The sequence below is a fragment of the Nomascus leucogenys genome, chromosome 2, assembly GCF_006542625.1.
Source record: "Nomascus leucogenys isolate Asia chromosome 2, Asia_NLE_v1, whole genome shotgun sequence".
Classification (NCBI taxonomy): Eukaryota; Metazoa; Chordata; class Mammalia; order Primates; family Hylobatidae; genus Nomascus; species Nomascus leucogenys.
In genome coordinates this window covers 127299586-127326169 of record NC_044382.1, presented here as the reverse complement: position 1 = coordinate 127326169, position 26584 = coordinate 127299586, and the positions used below count along the sequence as shown (strand labels likewise).

At 43.6% G+C, this 26584-nt stretch overlaps 1 protein-coding gene across 4 annotated transcripts in view; it reads right to left on the bottom strand.

Annotated features, from left to right (window-relative positions):
* TNFAIP8 (TNF alpha induced protein 8) overlaps window positions 1-26584 on the bottom strand; it is a 124412-nt gene that overhangs the window by 59350 nt on the left and 38478 nt on the right. The window contains exon 2 of one of the 4 annotated variants that reach the window (XM_012505555.2): window positions 23533-23654. The exons of 1 other annotated variant lie outside the window; for it this stretch is intronic. Coding sequence is in view for 1 of the 3 variants with exons in the window: in XM_003259873.4 (XP_003259921.1) it covers window positions 5866-5932 (67 nt within the window). In the remaining 2 variants the exon portion in view is untranslated. Of the gene's footprint in view, window positions 1-5865; window positions 6323-23532; window positions 23655-26584 lie in introns of those variants that run through there. 2 more of the 4 variants (XM_012505556.2, XM_003259873.4) reach the window with 2 other exon arrangements.

Here is a 26584-nt window from a genome sequence, read left to right as displayed (position 1 = left end):
CGATATACAGGGCCCCATTTACTACATACCATAGCCAGTCACCAAATTAGAGAAACTCAGTTAAAAAAAAAACACACACACACCACAAGAGGAGACCTGTGTAGCAGACATCGTGGCTGACCCAACAGCATGTCCATTTCTCTCTCCCTGGGTAGCAATCCTGATCATTTTAAATAAATCACAGAAATCCCATACCCCCTTGCCTTAGATTGACGGGTTTAGGCAACCCAAGCCTAAGCCAATCATCACAGCAGATACTATAGCCAATAAGCTGGTCACTGAGACATCAGAAATGTGTTGGGAGCTTCTGGAAAAAGTCACTTGCTTCTCCGACGCAACCACAAGAAGCCAGTTCTCTCTCTGCTTCTGGACAGTGTTGGTGGATATGAAGTCTAGAATTGCTGTAGAATTTTATCAGCATCAGAGAAGCCAATTCAGGATGAAGCTCAATCACACAAGGCAGAAAATGGGGCCTTTTTTTGTTTTAAGAGATAAAGTCTTCCTCTATTGTCCAGGCTGAAGTGCAGTGGCACAATCATAGCTCAATGCAGCCTCAAATTCCTGGGCTCAAGACATCCTCCCGCCTAAGCCTCCTGAGTAGCTGGGAGGGACTACAGGTACACACCACCATGCCAGGCTAATTCTTTTTATTTTTTGTAGATATAGAGTCTCAGTCTCACGATGTTGCGCAAGCTAGAAAATAGGTTCTTGACATCACTGAACTGCTAAATCAAAACTTTGTTCCAGTTATGAGCCAACAAAAAAATCTCTTCTGTATGAACAAGTCTAACCTGGGGTTTCTCTTTCTTGTACAGTAAAAGCCACAACGGATGTAATATCCTGGGCAGCTAAGGAGGAATAGTGCATGAAAATTTCTAATCTTGCTGCTGGCTTTACAACATTCCCAACACCTGAAGGACAGTGAGTGAAGGAGCCCAAGGATGCACAGCTGATCAATGCTTTTGCCCATTTCCTCAAGCCTGCTGTCCAACAAAGGCCAGAGGGTAGCCCGAAAGCCTCCTCTCCAGCAGGGCCATGTCTGGCCTGTCTGGTGACAGTGATAGCAGAAAGCAGAGTCCCAAGGCTGGGGAAAAGTGGGTGGATGCTAAGACACCACAGAGGCACAGATGGGGTAGGGGGTCTGTAAGGTAGGACCTGGGTCCCTGATCTTCCTGACTCTCAGCTTGGTGCTGCCCCACCCTCCCTGATGGGGCTTCCTGATAATCCCCATGTCAGAATATCCTTGTCATACTGGGGGTGGCTGCCTGCCTGACAGGAGCAAAAAGGACAAGACTTGTAGGGTGTGACAAGGTGCTGAGAAGATGTGTGTGTGTGTGTCAAAGTTCCAGATTCCAATCTAGAATAAGGAGCCAGGAATGAGAATGTCAGGTCTGCCTTGGGATCTCTCCCAGGAGCTGAAGGTGTAGTGAGGAGCTCAGGGGCACATGTGGTGAAGGGGAGGAACATTATTCAGCAGTTAGCAGGAGAGGCGCAAATCAGCGGAAAGCCCTGGCCTATTAAGGTCTGGCCAGATTTTTGTCTTAGAATGTGCTCAAAGTCCACTTGGGGCTCCGCAGACAGCAAACTGCATTTCTGCACTTCTACTCGGCAGTCTTATAGCTGAGATGCTGAATTCCAACAGAAAGACTTTCTGGAAGGTGGGGAAATCAGTTAGGGTGTTAATGAGGCTTTCTTTGGTGGCAACTTCAACTGAGCACTCTCATTCTCCATTTCCCACGTGCAGCAAATGCTGTAATGCTCCAGTTTAGCTGGTAAACAGGAACTGTAGAAATGCTTCTTGTCAAGCTTTCTTATGGCCTACTGCTCATGGCAGCCCCACATTAATTTCTGCATTTCTGCATGTACTTTGTAGTCCTATTAGCCTTGACATTTTTAATTTTATTTTTATTTTTTTTTCTGGCTGCTAACTTCCAAGCACATGACCCTGAGTTTTGATAACAAAATTACCTCCAGCAAGCACTCATTCTCAGCTTCTCATCAAATCCAGCTCAGATAGCTTCCCCAGGAGCACCACTCTCCTAAAAATAGAAACCAAAAGACCACAGAGGTCTATGCCCTCAGGTTCTAGTGACAGGCAATTTTACTGAAAGGAGAAATGATACCAAAGGATGCAAATCAATGCTAACTCTAATGGCCCAAACTGGTGGGATATCAAGCTCATTTACAGACAACATATATAAATAAACAAGAAATCACCTTGGTTGGCAAAAAAGAAATAGTGCTATACAACAAATGTAAGTGCAAGATATGATGATGAGGTAAATCTCATATAGTCTAGAATGGGAGCTCTGCTATAAGAGGAAGGGAAAGAATGAGGCAAGAGAATTCAGGATGAGTTCTCTCCACAAGCAAATATTTCATGTCACTTTGTCCACTGGATACAGGCTAGGAGACGATTAAACAACAGGAGACAATGCAGATGACAGCACAAAGTCATTTTCTTCTATACTTAGCACTGGTCTGACTTTCATCATAAAGTGATATTAGAGAATTTGGCCTGTGTCCAGAGGACAGTGGTCATAAGATCTAAAGGAGATAGAAGGGAAAAAAAGGCTTGAGCTTGTTCAAAGTAAAATAAGAAGACAATGAGTACTGGGCCAAAATGGTCCATGTTAAGCTGTATTTGGTGGTGAGTTCACATTCTCTCCTCAACTAGTAATCCTGTTTTCAAATTCATTTTAAATAACATTTAATATTCAGTCTTACCAACTTTCAGGGTGAGGGGGTGATACTGAGAATGGTGATCAAACTTCTCAGGACTGTAGAAATTTTATATTTATTATATCCAAATAGCTTAAAAATGAATGCAAATAAGAAATAGGGGAGGCTTTATGAGACTGTGGGTTCTTGTGCTAATGGGCACAGCTAATGGGCAGAATACCATTGGGAAAACCTGAAGGATTTATCTCCATAGCAAAACAAAGGAAGGCAACATTCAGCAGAGTATTTCTCTGAAATAAGAGGTCTAAGCCTTTCTGTGTTTGTTATGAGGCCTCTGTAGGTAGACAGGGACACAGCAGGGGAACAACTAAGATGAACCATGTTGAAACACAGGTGCTGAAGGGGCCCACAGCACTTTTCTTCCTCTCAGACAACTGCACTTGGAAGTCTGCACCTGCACGTGGCTATGTATCCCCCAGGGCAGGCAGGGTGGCCGGAAGAGTGCCGGAGGCAGGAGGCAGGTTTTCATCCCAGCTCTCACACCATGAGGCTGGATGATCAGGGACACCTGCCTTGATTTCTTTGGCCTACGTTGCATTTGTAAATGAGAAGATTGGACTAAATCAAATGGCTTCTCATCTCATGCCCAGTACAAGTCAAATTCATTATAACTGTCCACAAGGCCCCACCATCTAGACCCTCACCACCTCTCTGACTCATCCCTCCCCCTCCCTTAAGCCTCTGTACTGTTTCTGGAACACATCAGGCCCATCGTCACCTCAGGGCCTTTGCAGCCGCTGGCCCTCTGTCTGGAAAGTTCTTCCCCCAGGATATCCACATCTGGCTTCCTCACACTTCTCAGGTGAGTCTAGTATCAATCACATTCTCAGTGAGGATTCACTCACAATTGCAACTACAATTACTCACCTCCACCCCCTCACCCCCTGCAACAATCCCTATTTCCCTCTTCAGCTTGAAAATATTTTTTTCTACTTAGCACTCGGTGCTCCACTTACTATATATTTTACTTGTTTATTTTGTTGATGTTTATTGCCCCACCTAGAATATCAGCTCTCCAAGAGCAGGGATTTCTATCTGCTTTGTTCACTGCCTTAGTACCTGGAAGGTGCCTGGGACATAATTCAAGAAGTATTTGCTGAACAGATATGTCCATGGATGGCTGGAAGGGAGGGCAGAAGGATTACAGACCTTTACAGTGTCTTCGGTCTGGGGTCTGTGGGGTGTGGTGCTTATGGTCAGAGGGCTCTCTCTCCCATTGGGATGGACTCTGTAACCACATGACAAAAACAAGCCAGCCCAGGTGAAACATAAAGGGCCCAGAGTGAGATGCGGTATCCTTTCACTCCACTGCAGAACCTCCCAAGCACTGCTTCCTGCTCGCTCCATGCCTTAAGCTGATGGACATGTACACCCAGCATTCTCAGCCATCATGCCCTGCACTCCAGACATTGTCTATGAGAAATTCCTTAAATTAATGTCATCTGGGGAGAGCACCCACCTCCTCTGTCTCATTCTTCATTTAAAATCCCTAGGTAAAAGAGAAGTACGTTTCCCTATTGCCAGGATATCACACTAGAGTTTATCCTGAAGTGAGAAAAGGTGGTGATGCTCCCACAGGCAATTCAGCCAGTTCCACTAGATGGCAACATGGTTAGGATGTGCTGATATCCAAGAGTGAAATTTACCAGGAACAGAGTAGACAAGCTGCTACGCGCCACTCTGCCACTACGGTTCTCAGCTTGGCACGCACAACCTTGCCTCCCCTTCACTTCTAGCCTGGCTATTTTCAACCACGAATTTACAGTTCGTTCTCAAATGGTTCATGCTTACCCTTGAACGCTTATGACTTAATCACTCCAGTCTTGGAGGCTTTATGTACACGTCTTTCTGCCAAAGTACGCTACCTACCCTCCCTTTGGAACTCTACCCAAAACTCACTTCTTCCACAAAACCCTCCCAAGCAAAGCTGGCTCTGATCCCAACTCTATATATGCAACGACATACAGTCACAGACACATAACCATTTTTTTTGAGATGGAGTCTCGCTCTGTCGCCAGGCTGGAGTGCAGTGGCGCAATTCTTGGCTCACGGAAATCTCCACCTCCCAGGTTCAAGCAATTCTCCTGCCTCAGACTCCCGGGTACACACACACACACACACACACACACACACACACGAATAGGATCACATGCACAGCTCTAGGCATCTAGTAGACGAATGTACATTTACTATAAATGATATGCAGGTGACCACATTCCATACAAGAGAAGTCAGGACTCTGTGAAATAATATTCATTGGCTGCCAAGGGTTCAATAATGGACCAAAAGACTAGATATACCAACACCCACTTATGTCTTCTAAATTCTAGTTTTTCCCTAGTATTAAATTTAAGCTCCAAAAAATCTGTTGAGCAGAACAATTTTCAGTAAACCTAAGCAAATATTATACATCAACTTGAACAAAAGTGTATAAATACCAATATAACTTTAAGGGCTATTTAAAACACTCTATTCCAATCCTTGATAACTTTTTCAATTTACTTTAAAAATAAAATTAAGTCTACTTGTGGGAGCATTAAGTATGGCTAAAAACAAACCTAAGGTGTTATTTTAAAAGTACAAAATGCTTTATATGTAAGGTAAATTTTTTTTTTGGTTGTTAGAGAAAATGGCAACAGCAATATTCAAACAATTATCCAATAAGAGAATACAAATAAACACCCTTGTGTTTAAGGGTTGCCCCACGGTGTTACCACTGCTACCAGACCACTGGGAACCAGAAGTGTCCTACAGTTAATAAACGCATGGAAAATGTAAAAGAGAAACTCTGAGTGAAAAAGCCATCCAATCTTTTCAGAGTCCCATCTCTGAAACATTTCAAACCTTTATCTGTTTACAAATGAAACTGTGTAAATGCAAACTTTAAATGCCATTTTTCCACCCACAATACTCATACCTCTCCCTGCTTAACACTGGTTCCCCACACCCAGAGCCATAGCAAAACAAAACAAAACAGTGATTCGTTGAACACAGTCGCTCTAAAGCCATGACCAAACATTATTTCCTTGAAGACAGCAATACTATGTTAGTCATCTGAACATTTTACCAGATTTCAACAAAGACATTACATCTAAACATATTCTGAAGGCCGTTTTAACTCACCTAGTTTCAGCATTTTCTCCCCGTATGCAATCGGAAGGACAACTTCACAGTATCTTGGCAGAGTCATACAGACTTGAGGAATGCATGCAACCACCCTCTTGATGTGTACACTATGGAACCTGCATCACCTTTGGGGAGACTCAGTCCTTCTCGAGAATAATTCAAAATAATTTATACTATCCTTTTGAAAAATCTACCATAAGCTTACCACATAAATGCACAGAAGGCACTGGTCAACAACAGTCACTTTGAAAGTTGTCTTGCTTGTTATTCTGGGAGCTAGGTTTCGTCACTTGTAGTGGAATGTATTATGTAGCCTTTAATTGTGAGTCCAGAGAGGTCTCCACATTCACAACAGGGATGGACTGGTTGCTGCCTGCACTTGCTCCCTGTAAACTACAACTGCATAGAAATGCAAGATTACCTGTGACAAGCAAACAGGAGTATGTTCAAAATCAAGCAGAAACAGGAAGTCTAATGTTTCAACATGCTTGAAAAAAGAAACAGATACTTAAAAAAAAAAAACTAAAGAAAAAAAAGGGAGAGGCCCCATTCACAGATGCCCGAAAAAAAGAAAATAAAAAAAACACCTCATTCCTACCTGTATAAACATGAACGTCTATTAATAATACATATTGCTCAGAGGTGTTTCTGTTCTCAGGAGAACTAAACAGAGTCTGGACAATGTTGCTACTTAAAATCATTAGCCTTTTGCTTTGGAGGAGTATATAAGGTTTTCATAATGAATGGAAGTGTGAGTGTATCCAGGCATACACAATACACACATGTACACATACACATACATGCATATATACAATCTAATAGTTTCTTTAGGAGCCTGTTTATTTACCTGGGCATTTGGCAGTCATTGCCACCCACAAATCTTTCCTTATCCACCCCCCCAAGTAAGATTCAAGTGCACCACTTCTAAGAAGGCTTTTCTTGGGTGACCCCATTTAGGTATGTATGATCTCAACCTCTTCCTTTAGCCCCTACTGCACCTTGGTTGACCTTTCTTGGTAACACTTTTTGGTATCTATCACAGCTGTCCTTATATTATCTTTGGTTGTTTATCCATCTTACTCTCCCTACATGGTAAGCTTCTTGATTTTATTTCTATACTCTGTAGCAATAACACTCTGCCTTGAAACCACCAGGCACCTGGCAAAAAAGTGGAAGGTGATGGACAAACTCTCCAAGGCCTGGTTCAGAGTCTATTTATGTCACTTTCTGGTTGTGTAGATATGCAAGTTATTTAACACCCCTGAGTAATTTTGCACTTCTGTAAGATGAGAATAACATCATCAATGTCACAGAATTGCTATTAAGATTTAACAAGAACCACGTGAAGCAAATAACATATTGCCTGATGCACATAGAGTTCTCAAGCAGTAATGAGCATTATTATTGACCTAAATGAAAATCAAATGCCCAATACTAATTTGGGAAGGAGGCCAAAAGAAATACCAAATCAACACCAATTTACAAACATACCTCTACATTTCTTATTTTCTTTGGCCTACATTACTATGTGACTAACTCATAGCGATATGACGCTTATACCTTAGAAACCGTATTTTTGTGTTCTTTTGTGTTATCTCCCCAAATTCTGACTGGCCCTTCATGCCATGAAAACTTCATCAGGGACTAACGGTCAAAGAAGACGTCAAGAGAAAGCTCTTCCTGGAAGTGCAGGACCCTAAATCACAAGGACTTCCCAGGCCGTGACTCACTGGCAATTCCAAGGGTAGGCTACAAAGAGCAGAAATACTGCATCTAAATAGACGAACAGGCCTCTCACATTTCCCTAAAATGTGACCTCAGTGGTGGCCACATGGCTAGGTGGTCACCAGGAACCACTCTTTCCAGTTCTGCTGGGGGAGGATGGGGCAGAGCAGTGAGGCTGCAGGAAGACAAGGCTGGAGGAAGACTCCTGCAGTCCTATGTGAAAACAACTGCCTTCATGGCAGCAGGGCCCTTACACATGCTCCAGGCCCAGTCGGGGAGGCACCAGCAAGGTCCCAAAACCAGGCAAGAGCAGAGGAGGCTGCACATGGTAGCCTCATGTATCCAGTGGGCACCTCTACACCCAGCAGGAAACTCCTGGTTTTGGAGAGAGCTCTCCAAAAACAGGAGAACAAAAAGCAAAGCATCTGCACAGGCATTTCCCTAAGACACTCCTCTTCTCTCACTTGAGACTAGAATGCCCAGGATATCCCCGGATCTATTCAAAGTGTGCTGTTTAAACCAGTCCCAGCAGTTAGCATCCTGCTTGTCCTATTATATTTGGGAAGAAAGAAGGGTCATCACATACATAGGCTAGAGAGCAGGGAGATTCTCAAGTAAGTATTTGTGAAGCAGTCAAACTTTACAGAATAGCCTTATGTTTAAAAAAAAAAAAAACTAATATCTCTTTGTAGATATGACTATGCACAGCACTTCCATGCTTCCCTAGGACTTGTGAATTAAGACACTCTAGGTAGGTTCAGGGATCAACACTGTGATGATCGCCCAATGTGGATGCATCATCCATGCTTCAAGGCAAGGAGGAGAGAGGAGGCAGCCAGGACTTCTAGCCCTAGGAGCCCTGCCTGGTGGCCTAGTGGCTGAAGAATCTGTCCAGACCCAGCTTCGTGAAAGCAATTTGTGCTAAGGAATATAGCTGGCTCTTGGCCTTTTTCTTGGTGAGCACAGCTCTGCAGCAGAAGCGCAGGGCTAATCTGTACCCCAACCCCTAACCCCCAGCCCCTGAGAGTGCAACTGGCATTGACAGTCATGGAGGCACTCTGGAGTGTCACAGTAATACCAAATAAGCTGTCATTAGGGAAGTCTGAGGCCATCTTATCTGGTACTTCTCTCCCTCTCTCTCTGCAAACACATGATGGTGGCCATGAGAAAATCAGATCCTTCTCTTCTGGGTGTGTGTACTTCATGTTATCTCGGCATCTCAGAGCAAGAGACTATCACTTACATCATTTCACTCTCCCCACACCCAGGGAAAGTGGTTGGCAATCCCAGTTTCCAAAGCGAGTGTCAGAGCAGAGAGGTTAAGCAGCATATTTAGCAGGACCCTGCACAATAGGGCAGGGCTGAGAGGAGAGGCCATGAGGCCTAACCCCTACCCTCCCAGAACAATGTCTAGACACACATGCTTTCGCTGGCGTAGTTTCATTAACTGCTTATCACATACCCCAAGAAAAATATTTCCTTTATAGCTACCCACATCCTTATCAGCAGCACATTCAACAAAATCATCAAAAGAGTGATGACATTTGTGTCTGCATAAAAAGATACTTTCATTTGTTTATTTCATCTAATTCTACAGCCTCAGACAGAACTGGAAATGTCTACAAAACACCTGGGCCTTTATACTTTGGCATTCCCAGGACGTTCCCTAATCCCTAGTGCTTAATGCCATGGCTGCCAAGATTAATTTCATTTTCTTTCTGTTCAATCTTCCTCTCTTCCCATCAGTCCTCTCTGTACCCTCCTCGTATGCTGAATCCTGCCCATGCTAACTCTTCCAATGGCCTGCCTAAACCATGGCGCTAATTATAGCTTCCCCCTCCTCTATTCAACTTATTCCTCTTTTCTCTCTCCTCTTCTTCAAAGAGGAAAGAGTCATTGATGAAGCAGGGAGGAAGGCAGGCTGAGAAGGAATTATTCCAGGAGACTCAGTGACTGAGATAAACAATATGCTCAGAAGCGTTTTCCAGATGTTCTAACAGAGACGGCGGATGGTCAGACTCACTTCTCACATAAAGGAGGCCTTGCACAGCACAGGATTTCCCCAACCTTGTCTAGACATGGCCTTGCGTGGTCCATGTCTAGACGAGGCTGGGGAAATCCTGCTGCTAAGCACCTGGAGATGTCCACAGTGTGCATGGTGCTCTCACTGTGGTCCACTCAGTCCTCGCCAAAACCCTGGGAGGTGGGCATCATTATCCTCAGATTACAGGTGCAGAAACCCAGCTTCATAAAGTTAACATATCTGTTCAGCAGAATGCTGGGATTTGAGCCTATATCTGCTGGCTTTTTTCTCTTCATATCATATCGCAAAAGCATCCATGATTCACCAGACAGAAAGCACAAAAAGCAAACTGTATGGAAAACAGGAAGAACACCTTTCTATTTAATAGAAAGGCAAAAGACCTCCCAAGGCCAGGTAGAGTGGTGAGTTAAGCAGTGTGAACAGCTGCTGCTGAGGGCCAGCACTGGGGCAGAGACTGCTCAGGTCTGTCATCACCGCAGCTGCCATTCAGGCTGCCTGCCCAAATGGGGTGCACAAAAGGTAAGTGTGGGAAGGTAGGCCTTTCTATCATGTAGTACTTGTTTCTATGTTTTAAGTATAAATTGTGTAAAAATGTTATTGTTAGAAGCAAAAAAAGAAGATTGTCTTCTAATTTCTCTTAGAATCAGATAACTTGGGTGTTGGCAAGACTGCTGATACCATCTAACCTCATTTCACAAGCGAGGAAAACAAGGCCATCCGAGGAGGCTGAAAGGCATGCCCAGAATCCCACCACTAGCTGTGAGCAGCACAGCTGCGGCACTTGCTGGGTCCTAGGCCTGCAGAATGAGCATCTACGTCTGTCTTCCATGATTCATGCTCAAGTCTCTCTTCACACTTGCACCACCAATGAAAACACTAAATCAGCATTTAGAAAGCAAAGAAACACTGAGTGCTGGCTGCAATAAATATGCTGGCACTTGAATGTAGTTTATTCTCTACTGAATTGAATATAAACAGAGGCCTGACATTTTATAGCATTCTTCCATTGCAAAACCTCATGTAAAACTGAACATGATCCCTAGTAATAAAATACTAAACTAATTAAACTCTCAATTTGCCAAGAAAAACTATCCAATTTTAAGGTAAATTTCTCTGTAAATTTCTAGAAATTCTGGCTAACAAGGCAACATATGATATTTCCCAAGTTAAATTTCTCATCCTCTCTCCATCACCAACCTGGTATTTTTTTCTCTCTGTTTTAACCTCTCTGGCTCCCTTCACAACCTTGTCACTCGGTCATCACTGATTCCTCCCTTGGTTTGGGTGGTCACTTACTCGCCGAGTTCTGCTGTCTTCTCATCTGTGCCTCTCCCATTCTCACTTCCATTTGCATTCTGTTAAACCTCCTTTTGTTTTTAAGGTAGCAGAAGGTGGTTTCTTTTTTTTTTTTTTTTTTTTTTTTTGAGATGGAGTCTCGCTCTGTCGCCCAGGCTGGAGTGCAGTGGCACGATCTCGGCTCACTGCAAGCTCCGCCTCCCGGGTTCACGCCATTCTCCTGCCTCAGCCTCTCCGAGTAGCTGGGACTACAGGCGCCCACCACCACGCCCGGCTAATTTTTTGTATTTTTAGTAGAGACGGGGTTTCACCGTGGTCTCAATCTCCTGACCTCGTGATCCGCCTGCCTTGGCCTCCCAAAGTGCTGGGATTACAAGCGTGAGCCACCGCACGTGCCCAGAAGGTGGTTTCTTGAAAAGACAACATTCCAGAGAATGCTAGCCAAGCACTTCTATTCTCCATTCCCTCTCTAGACGACAGAGAGTTTTCTCATCATGTAGTTTTACCCGTGTGGCTATTTTCAAACCAAATTTTTTTTGAAAAATAAGTTTCAAAAACCTTTCCAGGCTGGACGCAGTGGCTCATGCCTGTAATCCCAGCACTTTGGGAGGCCAAGTTGTCTCTTGGAAGCAAGGGCAAGGGTTGAGAGTCAGAACTGCAGTGGGTGGCAAAGATGAGAAAGAGCGTTTCCACTCTATAAATTTACATTCTGACTTTTGAACAATGTAAGTATATTGTCATTTTAGATTATATTTTAAAATGTTTATAAACTGCTCAGCTTCTGCCCTGGAAGCTGTTTCAAGCCCAGCTGGGTTGATCTTCCTTACGGTCTGTTTCTTCCTTGCAGGGAGACCTGGTCCCTTTCTTTTCTTTCATCTTACTTCACTTAGCTAGACATTTATTAGATCTTCCCATACTTTCAAGAAGAAGCTTCTTTTCTTAAGGTCATGTATTACAATGCAACAGCTTAGAGTTGGACATATCTGAGTACAAGTTAATCTCTGCTACTTACTATATGACCTTGAGATAGTAACTTAATTTCTCTGGGCCTCAGTCACTTCATTTGTAAAATGAGTATAATAATAACCTCCTTCCTAGGGTTGCTGTAAAGCTTAAGTAAGATAATGAGGCCAGGCACGGTGGCTCACGCCTGTAATCCCAGCACTTTGGGAGGCTGAGGTGGGTGGATCAGCTGAGGCCAGGAGTTTGAGACCAGCCTGGCCAACATGGTGAAACCTTGTATCTACTAAAAATACAAAAATTAGCCAGGCGTGGTAGTGGGCACCTGTGGTCCCAGCTACTTGGGAGACTAAGGCAGGAGAATCGCTTGAGCCCAGGAGGCAGAGGTTGCAGTGAGCAGAGATCGCGCCACTGCAGTCTAGCCTGGGCAACAGTGAAACTCTGTCTCAAAAAACAAACAAACAAAAAAACAAGACAATAAAATCTTTTTCAATTTAGAGAGCAATCAGAATTATAACATGTCTTGAGTACTTTCCCTTTGATTTTTTCCCCTAAGAAAAGCACACATCGTTTTTGAATGTTTGTGGGGAAAATATGATGTGTCACCCAGTTCTGGGCCTCTTCCCATCTGTACCCTGAGCCCATATGTTCATGTACTCCACAGGCAACACACATCCGCCCCCATCCGCCTTAGCCTAACAACACGAAGAAATTTACTCAACGACAGGGCTGGCGGCAAATCATTCCCAATGGGGACCTGGGAACAGACATTTCCAGGAAACAACATCTCATCTCCTGGAAAGGAGCTGGGGCCTCATTTCCCCTTTCCACAAATGCAGTCCTTTTCTTACAGAGAAGGAGGAAGAGGCCATGGAAGACCGAGCCCCTATCCTGTGGTATATACTTCTGTCTCCTCTATCTTTTTGTCACCCAAGCCGCTTCAGGACAAAGGAGGGCACACAGGCTGGTTTAATCTGGAAGAGGCTCAGTAATTCAGTAAAGGGATGGGTCAAAACTAAATTCATAAATGTTCTTCCTTCCAAACAGCTTCTCTTCTAGGGCTCCATATCTCATCTTCCCATCAGTCATTCAAACTAAAACTCTCTGGCTCAGTGTCATCGTGGGTCCCACTCTCCCTCTTCCTCACCTTCAAAACACTCCTCTGCCTTCTCTTCATTTCCAGCCCCATCACCCCAACCTCCTTCAGGCTCATCCTCTGGCCTGAACTTCCTGTGTCTCTTACCTGTCCTCATGGTACATCTTCTCAAAGCACAGCCCGATCACCCTTAACACTGCCATGCGTACCTAGAATTAAGTTTAAAAAGCACTTCCATATCCTCACTCACCATGTCACCCTCTGATGAGGAGCACGCAATGCTTCCCTGCTGCTCAGGGGTCTGAGTCCATGAGTCAACGTAGGACTTAAAGCAGTCCCCAGTCCTGCCCCCACCATGCTTCCCTGTTTCGCCTCTGGGCCTCTGCTCACCTGCTTTCCTCAGCCCCTCAGATTCTTTCCATCATCACCAGCTGCAAAACACTGCCAGTCTCCCAAGGCTCAGCTCAGATGGAGCCTTTCATGACACTGTAGCCAGTCGCTGGCTCCCACTCCTGCATCTCCGTGATATTTGGACACTTGCAGTGTTTCCCACATTTTGCTCCAAGAGATAGCCATGTTTGGCTCCAAGAGGTAACCATCACTATACACACCTCATCAGCCCTATTACACCACACATTCCTAGACGACAGGGAGATGTCTTCATTCATTCAGCATGAATGAATCCACCTGCATTTACCCAGTACCTACTGAATGGTAGGCACTGACTTAGATGCTGGGGACATGGGAAATGAAACATAACGGGTTGCCTGTCTTACAAAACTGACATTCAGTGGGAAAAAGTGGCAGCAGACCAGTAAGCACATACATAAATGAAGGACAGATTGTGAAAGCTGCTAGGGCAAAAATAAACAGAGTGCTCTGACAGAGACCACTCTAGCAGAAGTGGCACTGGAAGTATATGCTGAAAGCCACAGGAATAATGGTTTGGGCAGTAGAAAGAGCAAGTGCTACAGCCCGAGACAGGACAAGCCAGGCATGCTTCAGGGGAAGGAGGGGACAGGGGCTGGTGCGGCTACAGTGACGGAAGCAAGGGGAGGAAACCTGTAAGAAGCAGCTGGGAGGCCAGGCACCGTGGCTCACGCCTGTAATGCCAGCACCTTGGGAGGCCGAGGTGGGCGGATCACGAGGTCAGATCAAGACCATCCTGGCTAACATGGTGAAACCCCATCTCTACCAAAAATACAAAAAAAAATTAGCCAGGTGTGGTGACAGACGCCTGTAGTCCCAGCTACTCGGGAGGCTGAGACAGGACAATAGCGTGAGCCCGGGAGGTGGAGCTTGCAGTGAGCTGAGATTGCACCACTACACTCCAGCCTGGGCGACAGAGCGAGACTCCGTCTCAAAAATAAATAAAATAAAATAAAATAAAATAAAATAAAATAAAATAGAGCAGCTGGGAGTTAGGCAAAGGCCAGAATATGTAGACCATATAGGACATGGTAAGGAGTTTATATTATATGGCGGGAATGTAAAACAGGACAAACGTCTGGAAGGCAAAATGACAATAAAGATCAAAAACCTTAAAACTCCACAGGCCCTTTGAACCACTTACAGGAATACATCCCATGAAATAGACAGAAGTGTGGACAAGTGCAAGGAAACTGTGCGGGGTTATGATAATGACCCCATATGAAAACTTTTAGAGCCTAACTATCCACATGGGGACTGGTTAAGTAAATTATGGCACATCCATATAATGGCATGTAACACAGTCTTTTTTTTTAATTTTTTATCTTTTAAGAGACAGGGTCTTGCTATGTTGGCCAAGTTGGTCTTGAACCGTTGGCCTCAAGCAATTCTCCTGCCTCAGCCTCCCAAAGGGCTAGGATTACAGGTGTGAGACACTGAGCCTGGCCAGTAATGCAATCTTTAAAACCGATCTTGCAGAGTATTAATAACATGAGAACTCTTTACAAAGGCTACAAAACAATATATAAAAGCAAAGAAATTATATTAAGCCATATATAATTTTTAAAGAGAAAACTATAAGCACACAGAGAAGAGCCTGGAATGATGATATTCACAATATGTTTTTTTCTGGGTAATGACAGTAAGAAGTGCCTCTTTTTTTTTTTTTAATTGGTCAAATTGTAGTTGATAAATACACTACACAAACATGTAATACTGCTGTGATAAGGAAAAAAGGTTTCAAAAACCCTGTGAGTTATAAGGTATAGCAGAGAGGGTATCCCATGAAACCATATAAATAGAGGCTGCCAATCAGGAGGCGGCTGGGGCAATCTTCTGTCTTTTCAGGGAATCTTCAAAGCGAAACAGAAAAACAAACCATAAAAACTCCCTAGAACTTGGGGCAGGAAGTGTGTCATTCCCTTTTTGCTTATCCCTGTGACTCAGCAGTGACTGGAGGCCCCTCTGATCCATGCATGAAGAAGTTAAAGATAGGAGTTCTGGGAGGATAGAGACTTAGAAACCTCTCCCAGGAGCTCCCAACTCCGAGGGGGAAGTTGGGAATGTTGAACTTGGAACTTTTTTTTTTTTTTTTTTTTTTGAGGTGGCGTGTTGCTTTGTGGCTCAAGCTGGAGTGCAGTGGCACGATCTTGGCTCACTGTAGCCTCCACCTCCCAGGTTCAAGTGATTTTCCTGCCTCAGCCTCTCGAGTAGCTGGGATTACAGACACTAGCCAACACACCTGGCTAATTTTTGAATTTTTGGTAGAGACGGGGTTTCATCATTGAACCTGGAACTTCTAAGGAAAAAAATATTCTCTATTCTTTTTCAGATTCATTACAACAGCAACCAACAGTCTTACCTATAATGTTACAAATTAAACATAATTAAGCTTTTGTCTATTCCTTTAAATAAGATTTACTTCACAAGACCCAAACCCACTGTTGTTCCAAGGCTTCTTCTCAAACAGGTTTGAAAGTTTAACAAACAGTCTAGACAAGTCTCAACAAGTCTCAGGTATTTTGATCCTGGCTTACACAAGCTCAAGTTGAAGGAGTTTTACTGCAGAAGCCCATTCAGCCAATTTATGTCCCTGTTCCCCACTGGGAAGCAAAGGTGATTTGGTTCCTGTGTCCCCATCTGGCAGCCTCCTAAGCTCAGCACTCAATGGCCAAAGAGCACAGATTAAAACTGATTTGCTAACAGAAGCCCACATACTTCTTTTACTTCCATTTTTAGTAACCCTCTGGAAACTACAGAGTGGAGGGAAACATACACAGCACTATAAAACAAAACAGAAACTTTTGACCCTGGAAGCGTTTACATTTTTAAGGTAAATTAAATTAAAATGTGAGGACATACAATTAAAACCCAGGACCACTGCCTTCCTACCTTTATTTAACAAATATTTATTGAGGCCTTACTGTGCCCTATGTTAGACTCTAGCATAAATGACAAACAAGTAGCCAGAGGAGTGATGTGTATGTACGCAGGGTGGGGTGGGAATGTGCTTGAGGGAGGCAGATATTTCCGAGAAACTCCAAGAAATGCAGCCAGTTTGGGAACAGGTTATTAAGGATCTTATAAGCCCTATTAAAAAGTTTAGATTTTATCAAAACTCTAATGAGGCATCTTAAGCAAAGGATGATGCAATCAGATGGACATTTTATGAGGCCAATGGCAGCATAGGACGTTAGACTGGAGAAAGCGTAGGAGGTGCAACTGCCCTTAAAGTAGCCTAGGAAAGGGATGGCAGCAGTGGCTTGGTCTTAGTTGGTGGCAGTGCACAGTGACAGGCAGTATATAGAGTGTACAGCTATTCACGGGAGAACTGACTACACTGACGATTGGGCATAGGGGTAAGGCCAGAAGAAGAAGCCTTCCAAGTTTCAAGATAGTTACCTGGGTCATTGACTAAGGGGAAAAGAGAAAGAGAAGGCAAGTTCAGCTTTCTTCACATCAAATTTGAGTTGCCTGTGAGACATCAAAGAACGTTTTCTAGCTAGACACCCAGGTCCAGAACTTAGACAACAGCTTGGGCCTGGAATATAAGTTTGGGAGGCACCGGCATGTAGAGAATCTGAAACCCTAGGAATGGGCGGGGTCACCAGGGAGAGAGTAGAGTAAGAACGACAGAGAATCCAGGTAGAGCCTAAGAAATACCAACGTTTTGATACTGGACAAAGGGGAAGGAGCCTGCAAAGAAGACCCAGGAGGGGCAAAGAGAAAAGCGGGAGGAAAATCAGGAAAGTGAATTATCGAGGACCAGTCTGTCTACAGAAACGGGAGCAGCATGAACTCATCTGGAATGGTCAGGAAGAGAAGTGAAAGGTCCCCACCTAGCATTAAAATGCCAGAGGCTGCTCAACTTCTCCATGCCTGTGTATTTTTGCAGTTATTCGTAAACAGCAGGAGGCCAAATGGGAGGCAGTAAGAAGAGAGCAGGTTCTGAGATAAACTTAGCAGGAGATCCTGGCCATAGCCAGCATGGTCTGCTCAGAGGCTGGAAAAGGGGCCAAGGGCCACAGAAGTGATGAAATGCCAAGGTCCTGGGACCACTCCTCTAGGAGCAGCACTTCATCATTCAGCCACAAGTATGTATAGGTCATTTACTGCGTGTGAGCACTGCTGATGGTGCTGGGGATAGAGCAATGACAAAAGTTCTAACAAAATAGCTGGAAAAACAGGATTTTGAGTAGACGTAAACGCTGTGAAGGGGAAAAACAAACCAGAGACAGGGGCTAGACAGTGGATGGGAGAGAGGAGCATTTTGGATAGGCTTTCTCCTGGGGTAACATCTGAGCAGAAACCTGAGAAAAATTAGAGTGAGAGCCAAGGAACAATCTATGGCGAAGGGGCTTCCAGGCAGAGGGAAGGATGTGTGCAAAGGCTCTGAAGCAGGAGGAACGAGCTTGGGAAGTTTGAGGAACAGCATGGTGGTCAGTATGGCCTGACTGGGGCAAGGAAGGAGGGAGTGGGAGGAAATTAGGTCGCAGAATTGGGCAGAGGCCACATGAAGCGGAGCCTGTAGCTCCTGGTAAGGAGTGGGGAGTTTGTCTGTTGCAATGGAAAGCCGTGGGGGGTTGGAGCAAGGGAATGACTGTGACGAGCGATAAGACCATTCTGATTGCACAAGGACTGTCTGAGAGTGACAGTGCAAGAGCACAGGGGAGTTAGGAGGCTCCTGAGACTACCCAGAAGAGAAGTGACGGTGGGAGAAGAAGCAGTGAGATTTAGGATGTGCGTATTTGCTAGGGCAAGTGGAAAGCACTTGCTGCCGGGTGAGCTGTGTGATGAGGGAACAGAGGAATCAGGATGCCTCCTGGGCTTGTGGCCTGACGCAAACCCAGGAAGGAGCCAGTGTGGGGGAAGGGGCATGCAATCAAGATGCCTATTTCTAGGGGAAATGTAAAACAGACAACAGAATAATCCCATCTGGAGTTTGGGAAAAATGTGTTAAATACATTAATTTGGAAGTTATTAGTATTTGGCATTTATCCTCCGGGACTAGAAATCATCCAGATTCTCAGTCTTGGCTGTGTGCTGGTATACCCAGGAACAAAATATGAACAAAAAAACCAATTCAAACCAAAACAGAACAAAAGCTAACGCCCACAAGTCTTCTCCAAAGGTTCTCAATTAACTAGACTTGGTATCCAAGTCTAGTCTTTTTTTTTTTTTGAGACGGAGTCTCGCTCTGTCGCCCAGGCTGGAGTGCAGTGGTGCGATCTCGGCTCACTGCAAGCTCCGCCTCCCGGGTTCACGCCATTCTCCTGCCTCAGCCTCCGGAGTAGCTGGGACTACAGGCACCGGCCACCACACCCAACTAGTTTTTTTGTATTTTTAGTAGAGACGGGGTTTCACTGTGTTAGGCAGGATGGCCTCGATCTCTTGACCTTGTGATCTGCCCACCTCGGCCTCCCAGAGTGTTGGGATTACAGGCATGAGCCACCATGCCCAGCCAAGTCTAGTCTTTTTTAGTTTAGTTTTTTTTTGTTTTTTTTTTTTTGTTTTTTTTTGAGCAGGTTAAGAACCCTAGAGACAGTGTAGTATGGAGAAGAAAGTCAAGGACTAAGCCCTGGGGCAATTCCATCTATAGAGGCCCTTGGAGAGAACAGTTATTCAGGTAGGAGAAAAAAAGGGGATGTGATGCCCTGGAAGTCAAGTCAGGACAGTGCTTCAAAGGAAAGTGAGGGGGTGGGGGTGGTTACAAGGTCATACTACAAAAAGAAAAAGAAGGGGGCCGGGATGGATGATGCCAACTACTACTGAGAGACTGAAAAAGATGAGGACTAGAACAGGCCACGGGATTTGTTAAAATGGAGGTCTTTGGTGACCGTAATAGAAAGGGTTTTTGAGGAGTAGTGGAGTGGGGAGGGGCGGCAGGAAGGGGAGATTGTACACAGCCCAGGAGACAAGTCTTCAAGCAGTTCTGCCAGAATGGGCAGGAGAGAAGTGCCACAGAGCTAGAAGGCTACATTGAATACAGAAATTTCTTTAACTTGTTTTTTAAGAAGGGTGATGAAAAGGCATGTTCTGATGGTGATAGGGATGTTTCCATAACTGGAAAGAAATTGATGTGCAAGAGAAAGACTATAATTGCAGGAGGACTTGAAGAAGTTGGAGATAAAAAGCCTTTAGGGACCCTGAACCAATGAATCTGAAATGTCCCTTCAACTGCCAGATGTATCTTCATTTTTAATTTTCCAGGAGATGTAAAATGTCCTAAAAATCACAGTCGCTAGATTGAAATCAACCTTAAAAATCATCTAGTCCAACGTCGACTCTCAGTCCACTACTTGAATCCCCTGTGTCCCCTCCCAGTAGTCGTCTTGACAACCTCCATTGAAAGGCAATTTCTACACTCCATCCACTCCACCACCAACCCATTGTTCATGATCTCTTTGGACACTCCTTGAACTGAACAGAAATCTGTTTTCCTGTACTTCAATCCACTGGTTCTGGTGCTGTGCCTTCGGGATACACAGAACATGTCTAATCCCTCTTTCACATCTTTCAAACAAATGAAAACTAGTAACTCCTGTCCCACCTTGTTAATTATGTACTCCCTAAACCAAGCCAGTTCTTTTCACATGTATGGACAAACACATCCTCTTTTAGAAAATATCTAGGCAGGGGCTACAAATCCACCTCGGCGTTCTTTAACATAAAGAAGGTATTGTCAAGCATAATAGAATAAAAGGTACACCAATATACATAGAAGTAACCCACAATAATCCTGGTTACCAAGAAACCAGAGAGGTTCCAGGCTAGTTGGACTTAATCCACTCAATCCTTAAGCACTCATTTAATTATCTTTCTCTCCATCTTGTTCCCCATTTCTAGCAGAGAACTCTCCCACAACGTGTGTACACACACACAGCACACACTCAACATATGCACACTCACTCAGACTGTCAGATAGGAGAAAATTTGACCATCAACAGCTGCCTTGTTATTAAGCACACATTGGAATGTTCTCATTAAATCAAGTTTTTAGGAAAGGGTCTCTACAGTATTAACTGATTATTTTCTCGAAACCTCATGTTGGAATACAAACTCCAAAGCCAGAAGAAAAACCTAAATGTTTACATAGCCAAAAGGATTATTTCATTTCATCTTATCTTATTTCAGAGAGAGGGTCTCACTTCATTGCCCAGGCTGAAGTGGAGTAGTGCCATCACAGCTCACTGCAGCCTTGAACTCCTGGGTTCAAGTGACTCTCCGGCCTTCACCTCCCAAAGTGCTGGAATTATAGGTGTCAGCCACCACACCTGGCCAAGAATACTTTTAATGCAATTATAAATTAAGTTAAAAGCACAGTTACAAAACCCAGGATTAGACTACAATTAAAGTATCCCTTGAATTATGGAGTCACTGCTAACATTCAATGAAGAAACAGGTATGTTGTTCCAAAACTGAAGTATTCATGCCAAATATCATATGAGCTGTTATTCTTCTAGTCTTACTTTAAAATATTCCAACCATTGGAAGTGAAAGGGACCCAAACACCTTAAGAGTACTGGCTTAGTGTCTCAAATAACCCTATAATAGGCTAAAACAATTTTTAAAACCAGTATAGTAATTAATGCAAAATGCACATGGTAGGTTCTGCAATGTTTTCTGAATTAATAAACTGCATTACGGTGGAGTCAAGGGTTCATGAGATGGTGAGGAGGAAGGGGAGGAGGGGCAGGAAGAGGGACAGGAGGCGGGGCAGGAGAATACGGGGGGAGGAAGAAAAAAACTGAAAAACTATAACAGGTATCACCCCAGATTCATATGTACATCAATTTAGTTCTAGGCTAGGCACAGTGGCTCATGTCTGTAATCTCAGCATTTTGGGAGACAGAAGCACGAGGTTCACTTGAGTCAAGGAGTTCAAGACCAGCCTGCGAAACATAGGGGGACCCCGTCTCTACAAAAATAAAAAATAAAAAAAATTAGCCAAGCATGATGGCACATGCATATAGTCCCAGCTACACAGGAAGCTGAGGTGGGAGGATTGCTGGAGCCCAGGAGGTCAAGGCTGCAGTGAGCTGTGATCACATCACTGCACTCCAGACTCCAGCCTGGCTAACAGAGGGAGACCTCTCTCAAAAAAAAATCCATTCTAGAACAAAAGGCTGATACAGAGCATTAAAGGTACCACTTGAAATCCCCATTTAAAGGGACAAACTGAAAAAAAAAAAAAAGAAGTGTCAATCAATCACCTGCAAAAGATCAATGAATTCAGAGCATTTCAAGAGCTGTGACTATCTACTTTGATCAGTTTTGGGGAAGAAAACACTTTGACTATAATTAATGTTTGACTATAATTAATTAATATAATTAAGGTGGTGAGTCAATTAAATTCACCACCTTGGTTAAAGACTAAATTTGACAACTGCATACAAGAAAAAAACACAACTTATTTATGACAAAGATCTTTTATGTCTCCCACACTCTGGAAAAGTGGATATGTCCAAAGGAAATAAAGATCATGATATTAATTATATAAGGTAGGGCTGGGGGCGGGAGCTCACGCCTGTAATCCCAGCACTTTGGGAGGCCGAGGCAGGCAGATTACTTGAGGTCAGGAGTTCAAGACCAGCCCGGCCAACATGGTGAAACCCCCGTCTCTAAGAAAATACAAAAATTAGCCAGCATGGTGGCCTCTGCCTATAATCCCAGCTACTTGGGAGGCTGATGCAGGAGAATCATTTGAACCTGGGAGGTAGAGGTTGCAGTGAGCCAAAATCGCGCCAGTGCACTCCACCCTGGGCAACAGAGTGAGACTCCATCTCAAATAATAATAATTATTATTATTATCATATAAGGTAAATATTTGATGATAAATATAGGTCAATATAACCTGCTATGAAAGCATTCCTGAATATCTCAAAATTAAAGAAAACTGATTTTGATACAATTAAAAAATGCCTTTCTTAGCCTCCTCTTATCTAATCAAAAGGAAGAAAGAATAAAAAGAAGTCTCTACAGCACATAGAATCAGATTTCTTATATAATTTCTTAAATAATCACTTTCAAATCGTTCTTTCTGTAATTTTAGAAAACTTTATATCAGGCCAAACAATTTAAAAGCTTATTTAAAAATTATTTATCTTGGCTAATTTCTATTGGTTTAATGTTCTTAACTTGGGTCTTCTTCCAAGCCATTCAAGTACAGTAAACTTATGGACTACAGGAAGAAGTCCTACTCAAGAAATCGGAACCAGGAGGTGCACCACCACAAGGACAGGCCTCCATGATGGCAGACGCAGAAGAGGCTCAAAGGACAGAGGTGAAACTACTTCCTTTGTATTATCTTGCTGGGTGGCTAAAAATGTAAAGTTCTACATGCTATTATTTCCTCACAACAGGCATATACATTGCTCTGGCATTTCTTTAGCCTGATTTTTCTAGAACATTGTTTCTCAGCCTTGGTTCTACTGATATTTTGGCCCACATAACTGTTATGGGGAGCTGTTGGGTGCACTGTGGGATGCTTTGAAGGATCTCTGTCTTCTACCCACTAGATACCAGTGGCAAACCCCTCCCACTAAAATTAAATTAATAAACCCCTCCCAGTTTGCTAAAATTATCTTTGGATATTACCAAATGTCTCTTGCGGGCAGGGCAAAACTGCCCCCAGTTGAAAGCCATGTTCTCTAGCACTGGTTCTTAAATTGGCTACATGTTGGAAGCATCTGAGGAGGTTTTAAAAATACTGATACCTGAGTCTCACCCTCAGAGATTTTGACTTAGTCTGGAGTAGGCCTGAGGCACCTGGATTTTTGAAAGAGATTCTAATGTGCAGCCAAGGGTGAGAATCTCTGCCTTAGAGTTTATCAATACCATCAAGTCATTTAATCAATTTAACCCAACTGAAAAATGCATTGTATCTCTCCACAGTAGGGTCTTCTTTATCTTGGTACCAGAATCAACATGATTAGGGGACACAGAAAGAATTGGAGAAGGCCAGGTGTTGTGGCTCATGCCTGTAATCCTAGTACTTTGGGAGGTTGAGATGCGAGGATCACTTGAACCCAGGGGTTTGAAAAGAGCCTAGGTAACATGGTGAAACCGTTTCTTACAAAAAATATGAAACTTAGCTGGGCATGGTGAAACACACCTGTGGTTCCAGCTACTCGGGAGACTGAGGTGGGAGGATCGCTTGAGCCCAGGAGTTAGAGGCTGCAGTGAGCTATGATCTCACCACTGCACTTCAGCGTGGGTGACACAGGAAGATCCTGTCTCAAAAAAAAAAAAAAAGTGGAAGAACTAGAAAAAGGTCAATTGTAGTTCTAATCTGCAAAGTTCTTTACCCTTTTAGGTGAACAGAAACTAGTGCATAAAAAATTTATTTCAACTTTAACATTGCAACTAAAAACACTCCAGTTTTGGAGATTTAGAAAATAAGCCTCACAGGTAGGAAGACAGAATTACCTCCTCACATGGTAAAATGCCAGCTCTACAATGAAGAAACTCTGGAGCTGCCATCTCTTTAATGGGCACCATTAAACCAGCCTCAGAGAAATGCCAAGTTCATTAAAAATAATAAACAAATCTGTGTGTGTGAAGACACTCAGAGGACCCACACAGGAACTGCAATCAACACTTCTCTGTGTGTGGGTGGTGGAGGTGGGGTTCACCTTCAGATAGACGACACTACCAGGAACCTGTCAGGAGCTGACAGCAAAGCTTGATTCCTGTAAAAACAGCTGCATGGTCATGAACAGCCCACATGCTTCCCTCCTGCCCATTACACCTCGGGGTCTTCTGCCAGCTTCCTCAGTGTGTTCAACAACACTGGGCCTGATTCCAACTTTTGCAGACAGTGGCACAGCACTGCCCCTGAAGGCACTGTTCCCCTGAGAGCTAGTCTGTGGCTACAGTATTCTCATCAACTGTGTGCCAGTCTACTGGTTATGCCAACACACACTGTCTGTTGTTTTTTTGAGTAAGAAAAAAGTAAGGAGACACACACATGCATACACACATAATAAGGATTCTTCTCCCATTTCAGGAATAAGAATTATCAGTAACTTACGGAAAGGCGAGATGGCTAATACCTGTAATCCCAGCACTTTGGGAGGCCAAGATAGGTGGATCACTTGAGGTCAGGAGTTCAAGACCAGCCTGGCCAACATGGTGAAACCCCGTCTCTACTACAAATACAAAAAATTAGCTGGGCCTGGTGGCGGGCACCTGTAGTCCCAGCTACTCGGGAGGCTGAGGCAGGAGAATGGTGAGAACCCAGGAGGCAGAGCTTGTAGTGAGCCGAGATCGCACCATTGCACTCTAGCCTGGGCAACAAAGAGAGACTCCATCTCAAAAAACAAAAAACAAAACAAAACAAAACAAAAACCACACACACACAAAAATTAGCCAGGCGTAGTGGTGAGTGCCTGTGATCCCAGCTACTGGGGAGGCTGAAGCAGCAGAACTGCTTGAACCTGGGAGGTGGAGGCTGCAGTAAGCCGAAATCATGCCACTGCACTCCAGCCTAGGTGACAAAAAATAATATAAAAAAAATAAATAATTGGTAACTTGTAGTAAGTGCTTAGGATGAGTACAGTACTTTACTATGCGCCATATATGCTTTAATCTCACTAACTGCTGACAGCACTGAAAACCAGGTCCTATTAATGTCCTCTTTTATAGATAAAGTAATTGAGGCTTACACAGTCTTAAGAAATTTATCCAAGGCAAAGCCAGGACCTGGACCTATTTCTCTCTGGCTCCAAAGCTGATGCTTTTAACTGCCACACAATACTGTCTCTCTGGTTCTCAAAAACAAAAAAACAAATCCCAATCAGTGATATGAACTCAACTCTACCACCTGTGAGTGTTTCAAGTTCTTATTGATTTGGGTTGGACTAGGTTAGAAGAAAAGTTTGTGGATATGGAGAGGATGCATGATACACAAATTTTGTTCCAGACTCCATCAGCAAGATCACAGGGCACTGTGTATATCTTTGAATCTATCTGTTTTTGTGTGTGTGTGTGCATGTGTATATGACAGAGAGAGGAAACACCTCACAGAACATATGAACATATCCGGGAAAACCTGGTCTTACCACTAGTTTGTAAGTTCCAAGAGGACAGGGACTATTTCTATCAGCATTTATTCAGTCAGCAACTAATACTGAGTGCTTACCACTGGCCAGACCCTGTCCCATGTGCTAGACATTCACAAATGAACAAAACAGACGACAGACACAGTTTGTTTGTTTGTTTGTTTGTTTTTAGAGACAGCGTCTCGCTATATTGCCTAGGCTAGATGCGAATTCCTGGGCTCAAGTAATCCTCCTGCCTCAGCCACCCAAGTAGCTGGGATTGTAATGCCAGGCATGTGTCATGACACAGGTCATTCTTAACCAGTACATTATGCTGCCTCTACTAGATTTTATGCTAGTTGCATTTACTCTATCTACAGCATGGAAAACTAACTTAATTTTGTTTGTCCCTTTAACCTCAAAACCTACACATGAATGCCTAGTGAATAATAAGCACTTTAATATTTGCTGAATAAATGAATTGGTCAGCAGCATACACTTTAGCACTTAATTCAAAAGCTAAGTTAGATGCAAAATGTTTCATGTGCTTGAGCCTTGTCGCTCCAGCTAGTGTATAAACTTCTTAAGCACAAGGATCACATTATGTTTATATGTACCAAATAAAAGCATTCCATCTTAAGGCTGTTTCACAATATACCAGTCCCAGAATTTAAAATAAGCACACAGAATTTGTACTTCCATGAAATTATTAAAGGTACTGACAATTCTATTAATAAACATCATTTGTTAAAAAGGAGGCTATCATATTTTGGAAACTACTAAACTTTAGCAAATGTATATCTTCCCTGTTGTAGGGCATCTTTAAAGTAAAAGAAAATGTCAAAGCCTGTGCCTATTATGAGACCCTTAGGAACAGTATCACATCTCTGGATTTGGGGGTTTGGCAGCTCTGGCAATGGTGGTCTCAAGAAGGTAAAAGCAAAACCTACTCCCCTTCCTTCTCTCCCTCCATCCTGGCCCCCAAAGCCTCATGTTTCATTACAAGCTAAGTGCCCTCAGACTTCCAATTACCTTTAAGGTTTCTGTAAAACTCCTTTGAGTTTGTGGCAGATTTCAAAAAGCGGGCTTTTAAAATAGGCAGAAGAATTTTCTTTGGAGCTGTTA